General features: G+C 37.3%; 1 protein-coding gene and 1 long non-coding RNA gene across 2 annotated transcripts; one reads left to right on the top strand and one right to left on the bottom strand.

The window, feature by feature from the left end:
* Positions 1 to 14,385: 14,385 nt before the first annotated feature.
* On the top strand, positions 14,386 to 17,665 carry LOC116201213 (protein RETICULATA-RELATED 4, chloroplastic-like). Its single transcript, XM_031532354.1, is given in 9 exon segments — positions 14,386 to 15,095; positions 15,179 to 15,247; positions 15,631 to 15,688; positions 15,765 to 15,865; positions 15,959 to 16,012; positions 16,112 to 16,156; positions 16,640 to 16,779; positions 17,025 to 17,150; positions 17,249 to 17,665. Coding segments are annotated over 9 exon segments (1,332 nt in total). The 5' UTR covers positions 14,386 to 14,393; the 3' UTR covers positions 17,286 to 17,665.
* Positions 17,490 to 18,429, bottom strand: LOC116201214. The gene is made up of 2 exons (XR_004155841.1): positions 18,304 to 18,429; positions 17,490 to 17,808 (listed from the first exon to the last, which is right to left on the bottom strand). It is a non-coding gene; the product is annotated as an uncharacterized LOC116201214 (long non-coding RNA).

Below are 18,429 nucleotides of genomic sequence, written 5' to 3'. Positions count from 1 at the left end.
ATATATCTCTTATATCTAAACATGCATGCTGCCCCTTTTATAAGCAATATGGGGAAGACAAATTCAAAGCCCCACCGATGTGGGATTAAGGAGAATCAAGGCTCCAAGTGACATGTGTAAGTCTAGGTGACATCATTTAATTAGTCCATGTGTATAGCTAAGTGTTATCATACAATTGGCCCATGTTTCTTTCTATAATTGGCTCCAAGTGGTTCCATAAAAATAACCACTTAGCACACCATTAAATCTAATAAATCGGGTCTAATTAATCGGCAAATTTAATCTCATTAAATATCCGATTAATCGGTCGCACCATAAATCATCTAATCTTTATTAGACAATTTTGTTGTTTCAAAATATCTCGTCAAGTTAGTCGTAGTGTGTGACCCTGTAGGTTCCCAATTACGTTGATAGTAATATCGAAATCTCTATTTTAATATTACAAACAGTGAGCGGCATCTAGCAATGCATCACTGTTACTCAAGTAATCGGAAAGTCAATTTCTCGACGAACCTCGTGACCTATATTACCGTGTAATATAATCCATTGTCCTCTATATCTCCATTGAGCCCAAGGCATGGTCGATGACATCCTTGTATGGCTTAATATCTCTCTTTCTTGATTTACCGGGTAAGTCTATCAGAGCAAATGAGCTCGATATCATTATATCGACTCATTTGGGTATGCATACACTTTTAGACTTAACCACCAAGTGGCCGTGAGATATCGCTCCCGTTTCGTAGGAGGGACAAATCCTATCTTGGTCACTCACATTCTTTTCCATGCTTTGTGGCATACCCAATAACTATCTTTATAACCAACCAGTTACGGTGGCATTTGACAGTATCAAAATATACGACATTACACGTAGGAATCCATGGTGACCTCAAGTCAAAGGACCATTACACTATAGTTACTTTGAGATATGCTAATGACAGTCACGTAACAACCCATGTAGCAATCTCATGGCGGGTCAGTCCAATACACATTACTCTTAATGTATACATGTGGTGTGATTTGATATCTCCATATCCATGACCTATGAGATTTGGTCATCAATCAACACTCACACTAGTCTAACCGTATTACCGTTGTCCTAATTGACGATAATACTTTGACTATGGACATTTAGGAATAATGTTCAGTAATTATAGGATCTCACAATCAAGTCACACTTGATGCCTATTGAACCTACTATTCCAAGGACATTATTGTGTAAAATCATATTTAGCGCAATCTACACAATAACAGATATGCCTCGTTTTATAATGAAATAGATATCATATTACAAAACTGATTATAGATTGCCTCTAGGGCATACACCAATTCCCAACAATCTCCCACTTGCACTAGAGCCAATCTGGCACATGTCTTATGCCAATAGATCTAGTGTGAGCCTCGTGCTTGCGCTGCACAAGAGGCTTCGTAAGTGGATCTGCGAGATTCTCATCTGTTGGTATTCTGCATATCTTCACATCTCCTCTGTCGATGATCTCGCGAATGAGATGGAAGCGCCTGAGTATATGTTTGGATCGCTGGTGAGACCTGGGTTCCTTAGGTTGCGCAATGGCTCCATTGTTGTCACAATAGAGATCCACTGGGTCTGCGATGCTAGGAACCACAACAAGTTCTGTCACGAACTTCTTGATCCAAACGGCCTCTTTTGCAGCGTTAGAGGCAGCAATATACTCGGCCTCTGTGGTAGAATCGGCTACTGTCTCCTGTTTGGAACTCTTCCAACTCACAGCACCTCCATTCAGGCAGAACACATACCCTGACTGCGATCTACTGTCGTCCTTATCGGTCTGGAAGCTAGCATCGGTGTAACCTCTTACAACGAGCTCTTCTTCGCCTCCATATACCAAAAACATCTCCTTAGTCCTTCGTAAGTACTTAAGGATGTTCTTTACTGCAATCCAGTGTCTTTCACCTGGATCTGATTGGTATCGACTCGTCATACTCAAAGCATACGAGACATCTGATCGAGTGCATAACATAGCATACATGATGGATCCAATAGCTGACGCATATGGAATCCTATTCATGCGGTCCCTCTCCTCTCGAGTAGAAGGACTCTGAGCCTTCGAAAGGCTTATGCCATGTAACATAGGCAGCGACCCTTTCTTAGAATCATGCATGCTAAAACGCCGAAGCACTTTATCTATGTATGCACTCTGACTTAGGCCAAGCAGTTATCTATGTATGCACTATCTCTATAGATCTTGAGTCTCCTAGATCTATCTCTATAGATCTTGATAGGTAGCTTCGCCTAAGTCCTTCATAGAGAAACACCTTCCCAACCAAGTCTTCACAGACTGTAAGGAAGGAATGTCATTTCCGATCAGAAGTATGTCGTCTACATACAACACCAAGAAGATCACTACGCTCCCACTAACCTTCTTGTAAACACAGGGTTCATCTTCATTCTTAATGAAACCAAACTCTTTGATTGCATCATCAAAACGAAGATTCCAGCTCCTGGAAGCTTGCTTCAGCCCATAAATAGACCGTTGTAGCTTACAAACCTTTCCGGCACTATGTGGATCGACAAAACCCTCAGGTTGTGTCATATACACATCCTCGAGGAGCTTCCCGTTCAGGAAAGCAGTTTTGACATCCATTTGCCAGATCTCATAATCATAATAAGCTGCAATTGCAAGCAAGATCCTTATGGATTTAAGCATAGCCACCGGGGAAAAAGTTTCGTCATAGTTAACACCATGAACTTGTTTGAAACCTTTTGCCACAAGTCGGCCCTTAAAGGTAATCACATTACCGTCCATATCAGTCTTCTTCTTGAAGACCCACTTACACCCAATGGGTTTTGCCCATTCAGGTGGATCAACCAAAGTCCATACTTGGTTAGTGTACATGGACTCCATCTCAGATCTCATGGCCTCCAGCCATTTCTCAGAGTCAGGGCCTATTACGGCTTCCGCATAGGTTGTAGGCTCATCATTATCTATGAGCAATACGTCATTGTCTTGAGTCACGAGAAATCCATATCTCTCGGGCTCATGACGTATCCTACTAGACCAACGAGGCTCCCGTGTCACCTGTGTAGAAGATTGTGCCACAACAACTTGTGGTACTTGTTCTGCAACATCGCCCGTCGATTGGTCAATGTCATTTTGTGGTAGAACTTCCCCAAGTTCTAATTTCCTCCCACTAGTTCCTTTGAAGAGAAACTCTTTCTCAAGGAATACCGCAGTTCGAGCGACAAACACTTTGCCCTCGATGGGATTATAGAAATAGTATCCTCGAGTTTCCTTAGGATACCCCACAAAGTAACATTTGTCCGATTTAGGGCCAAGCTTATCCGAAGACAATCTCTTCACATAAGCTTCGCAACCCCATATTTTTAGAAAAGACATCTTGGGACGCTTCCCATACCACATCTCATATGGTGTCCTTTCAACTGATTTCGACGGAGCATTGTTTAATATGAGAGCAGCTGTCTGTAGAGCATATCCCCAGAAGGAGTCAGGTAAGTTTGCATGACTCATCAAAGATCGAACCATATCTAATAAAGTTCGATTCCTCCTCTCAGCTACACCATTCCACTGTGGTGTTCCAGGTGGAGTCAGTTGAGATAAAATCCCACACTGTTTAAGATAGTCAGCAAACTCATAGCTCAAATATTCACCTCCTCGATCTGATCGAAGAACTTTAATGCTCTTACCTAACTGATTCTCCACTTCATTCTTAAATTCTTTGAACTTTTCAAAGGATTCAGATTTGTGTTTCATCAAATACACATATCCAAATCTACTGAAATCATCAGTAAATGTAATGAAGTAGAGATACCCACCTCTAGCAAGCTTGTTCACTGGTCCACATACATCAGTATGTATGAGAGCCAGATGATCACTAGCTCGCTCACCTTTTCCGGTAAAAGGGGCCTTAGTCATTTTCCCCATTAAGCAAGGTTCGCATGTCTCGATCGATTCTAAATCAAACGAGTCCAGTAATCCATCCTTATGGAGTCTAGAGATGCGATTCTCGCTAATATGGCCTAAACGACAATGCCAGAGGTAAGTCGGGTTCGAATCATTAGATTTGAGCCGTTTGGTTTCCACATTATAAATAGGCGTATCTAGATCAAGAACATACAGACCATTACTTAAATGTGCACTACCATAATATACATCATTCATGTACATAGAACAACACTTGTTCTTGATAGTGAAACAAAATCCCTTCTTGTCCAAACAAGAAACAGATATTATGTTTCTACTAATAGCAGGTACATAATAACAGTCGTTAAGATCTAATACTAGCCCAGTAGGCAAAACTAAGTGATAAGTCCCTACAGTTAATGTAGCAACTCTTGCTCCATTTCCAACTCGTAGGTCCACCTCGCCCTTTGCCAACGATCTACTGTTCTTTAGGTCCTGCATATTTCCACAAATATGAGCACCACACCCGGTATCTAATACCCAAGATGTAGAAGTAGTAGATACATTGATCTCTATAACATGGATACCTGAAGTAGAAGTCTCACTTCCCTTCTTCTTCTTCAACTCCTCTAGGTATACCTTACAATTCCGCTTCCAATGTCCAGTGTTGCCACAATGGAAGCAGTAATCATTCTTTGCCACCTTGGCTTTAGGCTTCAACGCACCCAAGTCATACTTGGATGCACCTTTAGCCCTCTGGCCTTTACTCTTGCCCTTGCCCTTTCTTTTGGTCCCCTGGACCATTAGAACAGACGTCCCCTTACTGATATCATGCTCAGCTGTTCTCAACATGTTAAGCAGTTCAGGCAATGGTTTATTGTAGTCATTTATATTATAGCTCATGATGAACTGACTATAACTGCTGGGCAGCGACTGTAGGACTAAATCTGTGGCCAACTCTTGACCCAGAGGAAATCCCAGTCTTCCCAGAGTCTCGACGTACCCAATCATCTTGAGTACATGAAGACCCACCGGGCTACCCTCAGTCAACCTTGCCTGAAAAAGTGCTTTAGAGATCTCGAATCTCTCATGTCGGGCCTGCTCTTGATAGAGCTGCCTGAGATGCACGATCATATCGTACGCCTTCATGTTCTCATGTTGCTTCTGAAGCTCCGAGTCCATGGTGACTAACATGAGACATCCGACGTTTACGGCATCATCATGATGCTTACTATAAGCATCTTTCTCAGCTTGGGGGGCATCGTCAGGTGGTGGCGCAAGAAGAGGTTGCTCTAAGACATATAGTTTCTTTTCTTGGGTGAGAACAATTCTCAAGTTTCGATACCAACCAAGGAAATTATTCCCTGACAGTTTGTCCTTATCAAGGACGGATCGCAAACAGAAAGTACTAGAAGTGCTCCCTGCCATGGTAACTACCATAGAAATATACAAAATAAGTATTATGACACATCAATATTTAATGAGGACTTTATAAATATTGCTCCCACTATTTATATCAAATCAATGACCCTCAACATTGATTCAGAGAATATCATTCTCATAGTAGCTCAAGATCCATATCTCACCAAGCTCTGAGTCAGCGAGGGCTGATTCACCCAGAACTGGCTATTTAGGTAGGGAACTCACTTTCCCAATTGCATCACATGCAACTCTTGATTAGTTGAGTGAATAATTCCTTATTCAAATCTATCTTATAGATCGATGCCCAACTACATGCCTCTGAACTCCTAATCCTATTAGGCTTGCTCAGTTAAGTCCGACCCACTGGTAAACACAACGTCTTACTAGGATAGATAAGGGCATCCTGCGAAGGCAAGGTCTACACACTCATCGATCTTGGTCTTGACGAGCGTTACACGGTGGAAGGATATGGACTTAATATTTTGAGGGATTTGATTAACATTTAATCGATCTCACCATACACTATTATGTAACAATTACATAATAGTCCAAACGCATAACTATTATACTAACACAACTAGGACATAGTCCATGTCTAACAGTCATGCACCGCAAATATCAAACATAATCATACCAGTACCAAGCATAAAATCATATTTTATGCTATTATCTACTCAGATTCTAACTAGCTAGGCTCTGATACCAATTGCTAGTTCCACGGGGCTAACGGAAGCGTAAAAAGGAACAGAAATTCAAAATTTCTTACCCGTGAAACTAATTCCAAGACCTACTAGAAGAGTAAGAGTAAATAAAAGCGTACCTGGAATATTTAAAGTTGTCGACCGAGCGCCCCACGCGTGACGCCTCTACTGGTATCCACACCGACTTTGTCGACGAGTTTTCGAGATCGGCGGTGCTAGCGACCAACACTCGAAAGAAACACCCCGATGCGACACCCGAAATTTATTAGACTAGTAGGATTAATTCAAATTGAACAATTCAACTTGAATTTCCTTACACTTATACACGTACACCCATATACATGTATATATATCTCTTATATCTAAACATGCATGCTGCCCCTTTTATAAGCAATATGGGGAAGACAAATTCAAAGCCCCACCGATGTGGGATTAAGGAGAATCAAGGCTCCAAGTGACATGTGTAAGTCTAGGTGACATCATTTAATTAGTCCATGTGTATAGCTAAGTGTTATCATACAATTGGCCCATGTTTCTTTCTATAATTGGCTCCAAGTGGTTCCATAAAAATAACCACTTAGCACACCATTAAATCTAATAAATCGGGTCTAATTAATCGGCAAATTTAATCTCATTAAATATCCGATTAATCGGTCGCACCATAAATCATCTAATCTTTATTAGACAATTTTGTTGTTTCAAAATATCTCGTCAAGTTAGTCGTAGTGTGTGACCCTGTAGGTTCCCAATTACGTTGATAGTAATATCGAAATCTCTATTTTAATATTACAAACAGTGAGCGGCATCTAGCAATGCATCACTGTTACTCAAGTAATCGGAAAGTCAATTTCTCGACGAACATCGTGACCTATATTACCGTGTAATATAATCCATTGTCATCTATATCTCCATTGAGCCCAAGGCATGGTCGATGACATCCTTGTATGGCTTAATATCTCTCTTTCTTGATTTACCGGGTAAGTCTATCAGAGCAAATGAGCTCGATATCATTATATCGACTCATTTGGGTATGCATACACTTTTAGACTTAACCACCAAGTGGCCGTGAGATATCGCTCCCGTTTCGTAGGAGGGACAAATCCTATCTTGGTCACTCACATTCTTTTCCATGCTTTGTGGCATACCCAATAACTATCTTTATAACCAACCAGTTACGGTGGCGTTTGACAGTATCAAAATATACGACATTACACGTAGGAATCCATGGTGACCTCAAGTCAAAGGACCATTACACTATAGTTACTTTGAGATATGCTAATGACAGTCACGTAACAACCCATGTAGCAATCTCATGGCGGGTCAGTCCAATACACATTACTCTTAATGTATACATGTGGTGTGATTTGATATCTCCATATCCATGACCTATGAGATTTGGTCATCAATCAACACTCACACTAGTCTAACCGTATTACCGTTGTCCTAATTAACGATAATACTTTGACTATGGACATTTAGGAATAATGTTCAGTAATTATAGGATCTCACAATCAAGTCACACTTGATGCCTATTGAACCTACTATTCCAAGGACATTATTGTGTAAAATCATATTTAGCGCAATCTACACAATAACAGATATGCCTCGTTTTATAATGAAATAGATATCATATTACAAAACTGATTATAGATTGCCTCTAGGGCATACACCAATTCCCAACACCTTTCACATCTGATTGGGGGGGTGATCGTGATGCGTCTACCCTTCTGATCGAGTATGAATTTTAAATTAAATCTTTCGAGGGTCAAAATGGAAGAACCTAAGAAAATGGGGGTTGAATATGTAAATTTTCCAAAAGCAAGGTTGACTGACGGCATCATCTAACGATTGAAGCCCCACTCGGATCCCAACAGGGCTTGTAAACAATTTTCACGCGACTGACTGAGCGCGTGTCCCACACTGCTCTCCTGAGCTAAACTTCAAGACGATTTTCACCCGAAATCGATCATGTCGCTCCAAAGGAATTGGCCCATAAACGATTCCAGTTTCTTTCCTGCGGGCAAAGCTAAAAATGGAAGTGTAGCGAATTCCTTTATTCATTAGAGTAGAACTTATCATAATATTGCAAAGAACAGAAATACCAATATGAATTAGTTTAAGGGGTTCGACATTTGTTTACCTTAAGTAATATTTCAAATTCGAGTATTGTGAATAAAAAAAATCAATGCTATGAAAGTTTTACCCTTTTAATGGGCTGACCTGACTCGAATTGGATTGGAACTTGATGGGCTTCCGAATATACATAAAAAAAAAACATAAATGAGATGATCACTACAAAAATAGAAATTCTCACTCTCCTTGAAATGCTATGATATAATTAATTATTTTTTCATCATTTTCGAATATATAAAGATTTTCCATAGAGAAATAAAAAATGATTGTTTATTAGCATAGGTGGTTGAGTATAACTTGCCTCCCAGGAGGCCGCATGGTTAATCCCATCCAGTAATGAATACAACCTTTGGAGGCCACCCCCTATACGAGTACTGTTGTGCACAGTACACATCCAGTTCCATGTGAGGTTGAGGGTTCATAGAGCCTCGGGATTAGACCTAGGTCATCAAAAGAAAAAGAGAAGAAATTAATAGATGGGATAAAGAAATAAGAGAATGAAGAAAGAATTAACGGCAAGGTAGAGAGAAAAGAGAATGGAAAAAGAATTGATGGAGTTGAGAAGTGGATAGGTATACAAAAATCTAAATTACTATTTCGTTCTTTAATCTAATGCTATTAATTAATTTTAGGATAAAAATACAAAAACCTCATTGAGGTTTGGTGAAATGGCACTTAATCCTATTTATTTGAAAAATATGCACTTCACCTAAATTGACCGGTTTGACCAAATCTTTAATTTTTTGCAAAAATAACAGTTAGGTCATAATATTTTGGTTTCTTCTTCTTAAGGCCATGTTATATATATTACTTAATAAGGGCAACAGTTCACATAAATTTTTCATATCAGGCCCTTCTTATTTTTATTAAAAAAATCCTTTAACTTGACATATGAAAAATGAAAAAAATAAAACAAAAATATAGTAAAAATAGTTGAGGAGAGAAAGAGAGAGAGAGAGAGAGCCTCGACAGTGTTGCATGAGCCACGACCTGCTTGACGAGGTCTCCGACACCCTCTGATGGACGGTAGCGGACCTCCGCCGCCCTTTGCTCCTTTATTTCTCTTCTTTGTTTGATGCATTCAATTTTTTTTTTGGTAACTATTTCTTATTCTTTTTTAATTTCTTAAACTAAAGAAAATATTTAAAATATATGAAGGGCCTTATAGAAAACTTTTATGTAAATTGGCAGCTTCATTCAATAATAAGTAATTGTAGGGCCTTAAAAAAATAAATCTAAAAGTTATGACTTAATTTGTAATTTTTACAAAAGATATAGATTTGATCAAACTGGTCAACTCTGATTAAATGCGCATTTTTCAAACAAATAGGGTGGAGTACCATTTCACTGAATTTAAAGGGAAATCTTTACATTTTACACTTAATTTTATCATTCTTTGAGGGGTAAATTGGACAAACTATTTTCCTTATCACTATAATAACTAGAGTTTTACACGCAGTACATGCGGTAATGACTTTTATCAGTTTACTTAGATAATACATGAAATTGATATTCAACTATAAAAACATTACTTATGTGAAAATAAATAAATCAAATACAAATACTTCATGGGAAAAGTAGGAACGAGCAAAAAGAAAAAAAGAATTACAGATGAAAGAGAACAGAGAAAAAAAGAAAGGTGTGGAAAAGAAGAGATGTGAGAGAGTTAGGAGGGTCAAAATGAGAGGTTAATTGATAGTTTTGATTAATATTAATATATTATAATTTAAATTTTAACTCAATGGTTTTTATTACTTGAAATATATTTAGTATGCACAATATGGGTAAACGAAAGTTAAATAAAAAGGTCTTTTTTTATAAGTTATTATTTACTAGTATAATTTTTATGTCTCGAGTATCTTTGTTTACTTGATACCCACATGAGCTGCTCAACCACAAGGTGGCTAAAGCTTTTGCTCGAGGCCCCTAAAGCTTTTTGTTACCTAAGTTAATTTTCTTTCTTCTTTAGAAAATTCAGCTTGATTAGGCCCAAAAAACGATTTTTCAGAATTGATTTAATTTATTGCAAATCCAAGATATCACAAAAAAAATAAAATAGATTAGCTAGATAATTATTTAAAAAAAGATATCTTAATAAAATTAATTATAATGTAACTTTACATAAAGCTTGCAAGAGGAATTTTAAGCAAAAATTTATTTCAAGTTTTTTTTTTATTTGGAAAAATGGTGAAACCTTCGATCAACTCAAATATTTTAACTTTGCTAAATAAACTATTAAAAATTGATTTTAGGTCCCACGATCTGTTGGGTTGCACTTAAAATAATGATAATAATAAGAAAGAAAACTTTTTTTTTTATGAATATGAGAAAGAAATCTCTTTTATATATACTAGAATATACCCATGTTACAAGAAGAGTCTTGTATACCTCATTAGTTCGATAATCTACTATTATAGTGTGAAAAAGTTAGTTTGTAATTTAGAGCTATGCTAAATCCTCCGATTCACATAATGTGAAAGTAGATAGAAGTGACAATTTTGTAAGACGTTGTTTGTGAAATATCTAGTTAGTTATATAACATCTCTACTTTTGCAAGATTCAGTGGATAGAATTTAGAAAGAAAAAGTACATGTATAAATTTAAAGCCCTTATAATAATTGACTATGCTAGACCATCCAGATCGGCTTGGTCGAATTCTCTATCAAATAGTGTAGTTACATAATTATTCAAAAAAAAAACAGGAACAAATTTTCTTTTCCGCAGGAAAAAAGGGACAATTTTAAAAATAGAGATATTCAATGGAAAATGAATTTCCCTAGCAAAAAACAATTTTTCTAATTTTTTGTCAATCTTTTCTTTTTTTTTTCTCTTCACCAACCCAAAATAGTTCTCTTTTTTTTCCCTCGCTTTTTTCACAAATCCCAATTATTCGCCATAGTCTCTATTAATTAATACCCTAACATATATCCATATATTATGTAATTCAGATTACTCTCATGAAAGTTTTTCGTTCAAGCAAGGAGGAGCTGCCTCACGAGCTTTTTCGTGCGAGGAGAATCTGTCACGTAAACTACCTATTATATTAAATTTATTCTCTCTTCCATTGAGTCATTTTTTACTCTTCTTTCTTGGATTCCTCTCCTATTAATTCTTTTCGATTCCCAAATATTTCTCTCCCAAATTTTCTCCCACCATTAGTTTATATATTTTTTAGATTTTTGTTTTTTATTATTCAAATAATTCTTTTTAGAAGAATATAAATATATAATGTATTCTGTGAATATGAAGTTCGTCAACAGATTCTTGTTCCTCCTTATTCTCGCACCAATTCATAAAGTCATATATTATATTATTTGATCATCACCCCTTTTCTTTTTGGGGAACAAATCAACTTCTGTATCCTTTTTGTTTCTCCTTTAAGTTCTCTTTTCTCTTCGTTGGAAAAGTCAATATTTGCTCCGGCCGAATGACGTTTTAAAAATTGGTAATTTACTAAAATCTAAGGATGACTCACAATAGTTTAGGTTGATTAATAATTGTATCATCATTTGAGGAAATGTTAGGTGAAATTGATTATGAAAATTTGATTCTTATCTTTACATCTCAAGAAGCTAAAAAGGAAATATAAAATAACAATTATTAAATTTGTAACCGAAAAATAAACCGAAAGACCCATACTAAAGTTTGGTTGTCTATACACTCTCTCGGATCACGTTTGGTTATCCACGATAATAAGAAAGAATTATCTCATATACACAGAAAAGTGATTGTTTTATGACAAAATACGTGTTATTAATTTGATAATCTACTATAAATTCTTTTTTCAATGGTTATTTTTCCCCTGATGAATATATATATATTTATTTATGTAGTAGATGTTGTGTCCTTACTATTCACGAGAGTGTACATACTTTTAATTTTTTTTAATTTATATTGTCATAGAGAGTTATAATATTATTTAAAAGGTGATAATTAATGAAATAATAATAATAATATGATAGAATACTCTATATTTAAAGTTGATGTTTTTACTTCATGTAATGCTGCACGTAATTCATGCTCGTGTTATATACGGTTATGTCATCATTTTATGTTCACACAATATGTTTATAGCATAATTACCTCAGAAGAAATTGTATAGAATTATATAATTTTAAGTTCAAACAAAAAATTGTTTAAATTTGTTCGGTACAAATATAATGAATTTAAATAAAAATTTTAGAATAATGAAAATTGATGAAATGAAAAATGAAAGTAGTAACGGCTTCATTAAGGAATGGACTTTTTTTTTTTGAAGATAAGATGATTTAGAGTATTTTTTGAGAAAAGAAAACGAGAAAAAAAAAGTGAGATAATGGGGTAGGTAGTTAACTAATAAAAATATCATTTTATCCTAGTGTTATAATTAATTAAACACAATGTGTTATGGGTAATTTAGAAAAATAAAAGTTACGCCAGGGGGATCGCTCTCTTTATAATGTATAGATATATATATTTATATTTATTTTTTGTTACATAACCAACAGCCATACTTAAAATGATCGTATTTACATTGGATTGCCGTATTTATATTATGTTTGATTTTCAATAAAATTCTACTACTAATTAAAAAAAAACGATCGTATTCATCGCCAGGTTAATTTCACCGTACAACACGATATTTTGAAAATTTTCACCACATGGAAAATATCGTCATAATTTAATTAAATTGCACGATATTTTTTTAATTTTTTCACGACACAATACGAAACGCAATAATTTCACTATATGACACAAATGAGCTATTGAAACGGCATTACATGTCTCTATAGGCCATTTATACGCCTCTATAACCTTTGGAGACAAATAAATTAATTGATCAGTGTTGTTTCTATAGATCTTTAGATACAAAATTTAAACAAATTTTTATTTGCTTCTAATTAGTTCAATTAGAAACAAATGATTTGCCTCTAAAAATAAATGAAAGTATTTCTTAAATCCAATGCACCAATATTCCTTACTTGTCTAAATTTACGACTTTTATTATTTATTATACTTTAGTGATAAAATTTCTATTCTAAATAGATCATTAATATTTTGTATTTTTAAGTTTTATATATAGGTAACCTATAAAATAATAATATTTATTCCAATAAATTATTTTATGAGAGTTTATCTTTTTAAAGACAAATTTTTTATAGACTTCTATTTGAAATTATATCGGATAATTTCGGATATAATTTTTGTAAATAATTTGTTGGTCGAGCGAAAAAACTAGAAATTCTAATGGTCGCTGAAATTTATTGGGTAAGTGGTTGTCGAATTTAAGTAGAGAATGAGAAGAGAGATATGATGAGGAGCATAAAGAATCAAGAAGAAAAGCATGACAAAAAAATACTTGCACTAAAGAAAAGACAGAATAAAGAATATATATATACACGCACACGAGAAATGGTTCTTAGGAAAAAAAAGAGAATGAAAGAGTGAAAATTGAAATAAATAAAGTAAAATTCACGAATTACATTATTATTTTATTTTTAACCAATAAAATTTTTACCTTCAAAAAATAAAATTTTCAAATTCAATTTAGCAACTCTATATTAGTCTTTATATGTTGATACATTTTAAAAGCATATAAATTAGTCTCCACTTCTCATACCTACGTTAATAATTATTTTAATTAATTGTATTAGAGATAAATACTATAATATAGCGAGACAATTTTATTTGTCTTGGAAAGCAATGATTTAGAGATAAATAACAAAATATATAGAGAAATATATCTTATTTATTTTTAAAAGTATAGATTAAGAAATAAAATAATTAAATATATCTAATTTTTATTTCTATAGATCATTTGTCTTGTAATGTAAAATATCAAAAAAATTCATGGCATAGTATGATGTTAATTTTTCGTCAATGACCTAGCGGAGATCTGACATGACCAACATTTTTGGCCCACCTTCGTTCCTCCCAGCCATACACGGTCACGTCAGATCTCCGTTAGGTCATTGACGGAAAACTAATATCGTGCTATGCTATGAAATTATTTTTGAAATTTTGTGCCATACGATGAAATTATTGTATTTCATGCTATGTCGAGAAAAAACTTTAAAATATCGTGCAATTTAGTATAATTATAATGATATATGCTATGTGATGAAAAATTTTAAAATAACATGTTATACGATAAAATTATCCCTTAATCGCCCATAGATTTTCTTTCATCAGCGGCGCGTGGCAGCCACTTATTAAGGTTGAAGCTGGTGGTGTTCGTCAAGTATATAAAGAGAAGTCAATGTGGATCCACCCGGGTGCACCAGTCGACGTGGCAGAGAGTATCGGACTCGCACTCCCCAGCTCGACCCGTCCGACAGAGAGCGAGGGGGAGCGCGTATTTAGCACTCGCCACCGTACGCTGCCGCGAGTTGCCAAGCTCCCGACACCGAAAATGGCTCTCGCCACCTGCTTCCTCGCCCCTTCCTTCTCTCTACACGTTCCCTCCGTTACCCTTCTCTGCCTCCCCGGAGCCTCCGCGTCGGCCCCGCCGCCTCTCTCGTCCCACCTCCGGCTCTCTCTGTCCCCAACCGCCACCTCTGTTTTCTCCTCAGCTGCTCCTTTGATTCTGTGCAGCACTCGCAACCTCCAATCGCTGGTCGTGCCATACGCTACCGCAGGCGGCGGCGGGAACGGCAACCGCGGCTCCTCCGGTGGCGGAGGCGGCGGAGATCATGACGGCGGCGCCGATAATAACAGGAAGGAGGCGCTCATGGTGCTCGCGGAGGCCGATCGGCCTCTGGAGAGCCTGCCGAAGGACCTGGCGGCCGCGATCCAGGCCGGGAGGATCCCCGGATCGGTGGTTTCGAGGTTCTTCGAGCTGGAGAAGTCCCCGATGCTCCGGTGGCTGATGCAGTTCGGCGGATTCAAAGAGAGGCTGCTCGCTGATGATCTGTTCTTAGCAAAGGTCGCCATGGAATGTGGCGTTGGGATCTTCACGAAGGTCTGTTAGCTCCTCTGTCAACTGTTGGGTGAATTAATCGTCTCCGGTTCATATCATAATGTACATTTCTGGTTTGACTGTAGACTGCTGCAGAGTATGAGCGCCGCCGAGAGAATTTCTTCAAGGAGCTGGAGATCGTGTTCGCAGATGTGGTACGGTCTATGGTTTTCTTTAATGCGTGCATTAGCATGGTCCTGATGTATTCTAGCCATTGTTGCCTGCCTGTCAGCTCAACTCGTGTGATACGCATATCATCATCGAAATGCCCTGCACCCATTCGTAAATTATTAATGTCCATGTGCTAAATGTTACTTTGCGAAATGGCATTCTGCATTGGAATCCATTAAGGGGGTTGAGATCTTCAGGTTTCAGTGTGTGGATAAATATATGGTTGGTTTATTTTGAATGTTATGAAAGTGCTTCATCAGGAGAAGATCGCCTTTCTTCTGCGGAGTGCAACTAGAAGATCCATGGGATTTAGCTTTGGCATCTTCACTTTCCAGTGATACATTTACTTGGGTTTTTCTTTTCTCAGGTAATGGCGGTAATTGCAGATTTCATGCTTGTTTATCTCCTTCTACCGTCTCCCTACCGTTGATCTTCCTAGGCTTGCATTCTTCTTTTCTTCTATCATTCCGTCATCTTTTGTTGCTTCGGTTTGCCGTTGAGATTCCTCCGAGTCACTTACTTTATTTCTCTTTTGCTGATTGCTCTAGAATGCTGGATCCATTGCAAAGTTCTTCCATAACTGCCCTGACAATGCATTTCAGGTTAATTTCTTTCGTTGCAGTAATTTGAATATTCTTTAGAGGTTTTGAATTCCTCCGGCCCACGGATACTGATGTATCTCAGGTTTTTTGCAGATTGCTCTCCGTGGAACCTCGTATTCACTTGCACAGAGGCTGGGTGCTATAGCGGTGAGTTTCTCTGCTTGTTCTTCGTGGGCACTTTACATTTTACTCCAAATCAGAAGATATAGATACACGTCTCACATTATATCTGTTGGTTTTATGTAGCGTAATGGAGCAAAGCTTTTTGCTGTTGGGACCACCTCATCATTGGTAAGTTTCCATTTCTTTTCCCAGAGATCCTCTACTTAGATGTTTGCAGTAGATTTTAGCACTGCTCTAATCCTGCTCCATTTTTGTCGGCGGACTCATCCCCATCCATGCCAAATTATAACTCCTTTAGTAGTGTTCTTGTTAAGGATGCATGAATAAGATCAGCATTAGAAGTCTCTCCTTAAGATTGAAAACCGTGTCCTCTCTTTGAAGCAGCATCAATTATTCTCTACAAGGTTTCTGGATGAACTAACACATGATACTGGTTCAGAACAATGTTGCAGATTAATGGGATGAATGAATGCAAGTATTATCTGTATCTACCTGGATAGGTTTAATAGCAGTGAACTCTACCGAGTAAATGTTCTGGTTGTTTGGTACCATATAAGATGGCAAACAGTTTGCATGTGTTTGCTTTCCTACAATCACCTCTGAATCGGCGTCGTGCTGTTTATGACACTGTTCTATTTTCTTCTGGTTCAGGTTGGGACGGCAGTGACAAATGCCTTAATTAATGCAAGGAAGGTTGTCGATAAATCTTCAGCAGGTGAAGTGGAAAATGTTCCCATACTATCCACCAGTGCAGCCTATGGTGTGTACATGGCTGTTTCCAGTAACCTCAGGTATCTATTCTTCTTTTATGGCCACCAGTCCTCGTTTCTTTGATTCATATTAACCACTTTTCCTACGAAGCATTGTCCATCTCCCCTTCTGGTAGTACATGCACACTCTTTCCATTTCCTGATAAAGTTTTCATTCATCTTATTTGTCAATTTTTAGTAGATACATAGAAATCCAGGCTTCCTTTAGAACTTAATTTTATGGCCAAGCTTATCTAAGAAAATATATGACTGTCGTGTTTGTGTAGGTACCAAGTGGTAGCTGGTGTAATCGAGCAGCGAGTTCTGGAGCCATTGCTGCACCAGCACAAGCTTATGCTGAGTGCTCTTTGTTTTGCCGTTCGGACTGGAAATACATTCCTTGGCTCTCTTCTGTGAGACCCTCCATAAAACCTTTGAGATATTGTTAATAGTGTATTCTAGCTTGCCCTATTCTAGTGGCTAGCCATTGACATCGTCGTAACTATTGCAGATGGGTTGATTATGCTCGCTGGATCGGAGTCCAATAGAGACCCAAAAGTGACCGGCTGCAGTTAGGAAAGTCAAAATCAGTTTCACCCTGGAAGACACAGCAGGTATTTATACATTGAATGAATAGACACAGTTTGTGTTCCCTCAGGTAGTCCGGGATCACTATAGGCTTTGATTCGTCGACTTGAATGGAACTGTTCAACTGGAATTTGTGTTGTCTTTGTCTTCATTGTCTGACTTTTAAGAGGATTTTGGAGCACTATTGGGAGAAATTTCATTTCAGATTAGAAACTACCGCTCCCTTGCAATTTGATTTAGATAGATTTTGGAAGCCTCTACTCTTAATTGATTGTATTGCTATGATTACTTTTGCCCAGCAAAAAAGAAAAAAAATAAAAAAGAGACATAAAAGAGCAAATATCTCTACTGTTTATCTCTATCTGTATATGTATAGATATGGTGCTATGCAATCTCTTCAGCTTCCATGCAAGGCCTGATTCTGACCGTTGTGGTATTCTTCTCTGCTATTGATAATACATCACAGCACTCTGTTCTTCCTGCCTGTGAAAATGATATGCATGAACCAGAAAACAAATGCCTGTCATTAACATAATAATGATCGATCTACAATTATATCAAACACTTAAGTTATATTATCATAGCCTCTGGTATCGGTAACCTCCTCTATGTATAGGATCAGTTTCGTCGGAGCCTCATGTTATGAGTGGGGAGATAGCGGAAAATTGCTGTCTGCAAAGTCCAGTTTTGGATCTCCTTTAATAGGAAGGTACATTAAACGGGGTTAACAGAAAACTCAAAAGATTAAGCTGGGGCTAACGCACTTAAGGTTGAAGTTGTTTCGACTAAAATTTGTGAAGCGGATCGAAATATAGAGCTGGGATTGGATCGGTATATCATCCTTGGTTTCGAGAACCAGGTCCCACCCCACCTTTCATAGTCGCTTCATATTGATCCTCGAAACCAAACTCGTATTAACGATTGGCATAAAAGAATTTTGATTTCATGGAGAGATGAATTCAGCGATTGCTAGTTTACCTCAAGGCGTGTTTTTGCGGGAGAGAAAACCTGAAGTCTGTTGATATGATCTGCAGAATGGCTCCCGCCGAGTGAGCAAGGGCCGAGCCCATGCTTGGCTGCTCTACTGTAAGTCGTAACAATGTC

The sequence above is a fragment of the Punica granatum genome, chromosome 3 (assembly GCF_007655135.1).
Source record: "Punica granatum isolate Tunisia-2019 chromosome 3, ASM765513v2, whole genome shotgun sequence".
Taxonomy (NCBI): Eukaryota; Viridiplantae; Streptophyta; class Magnoliopsida; order Myrtales; family Lythraceae; genus Punica; species Punica granatum.
The sequence above is the reverse complement of the archived record's forward strand: the minus strand, read 5'-3'. Positions and strand labels throughout refer to the sequence as shown.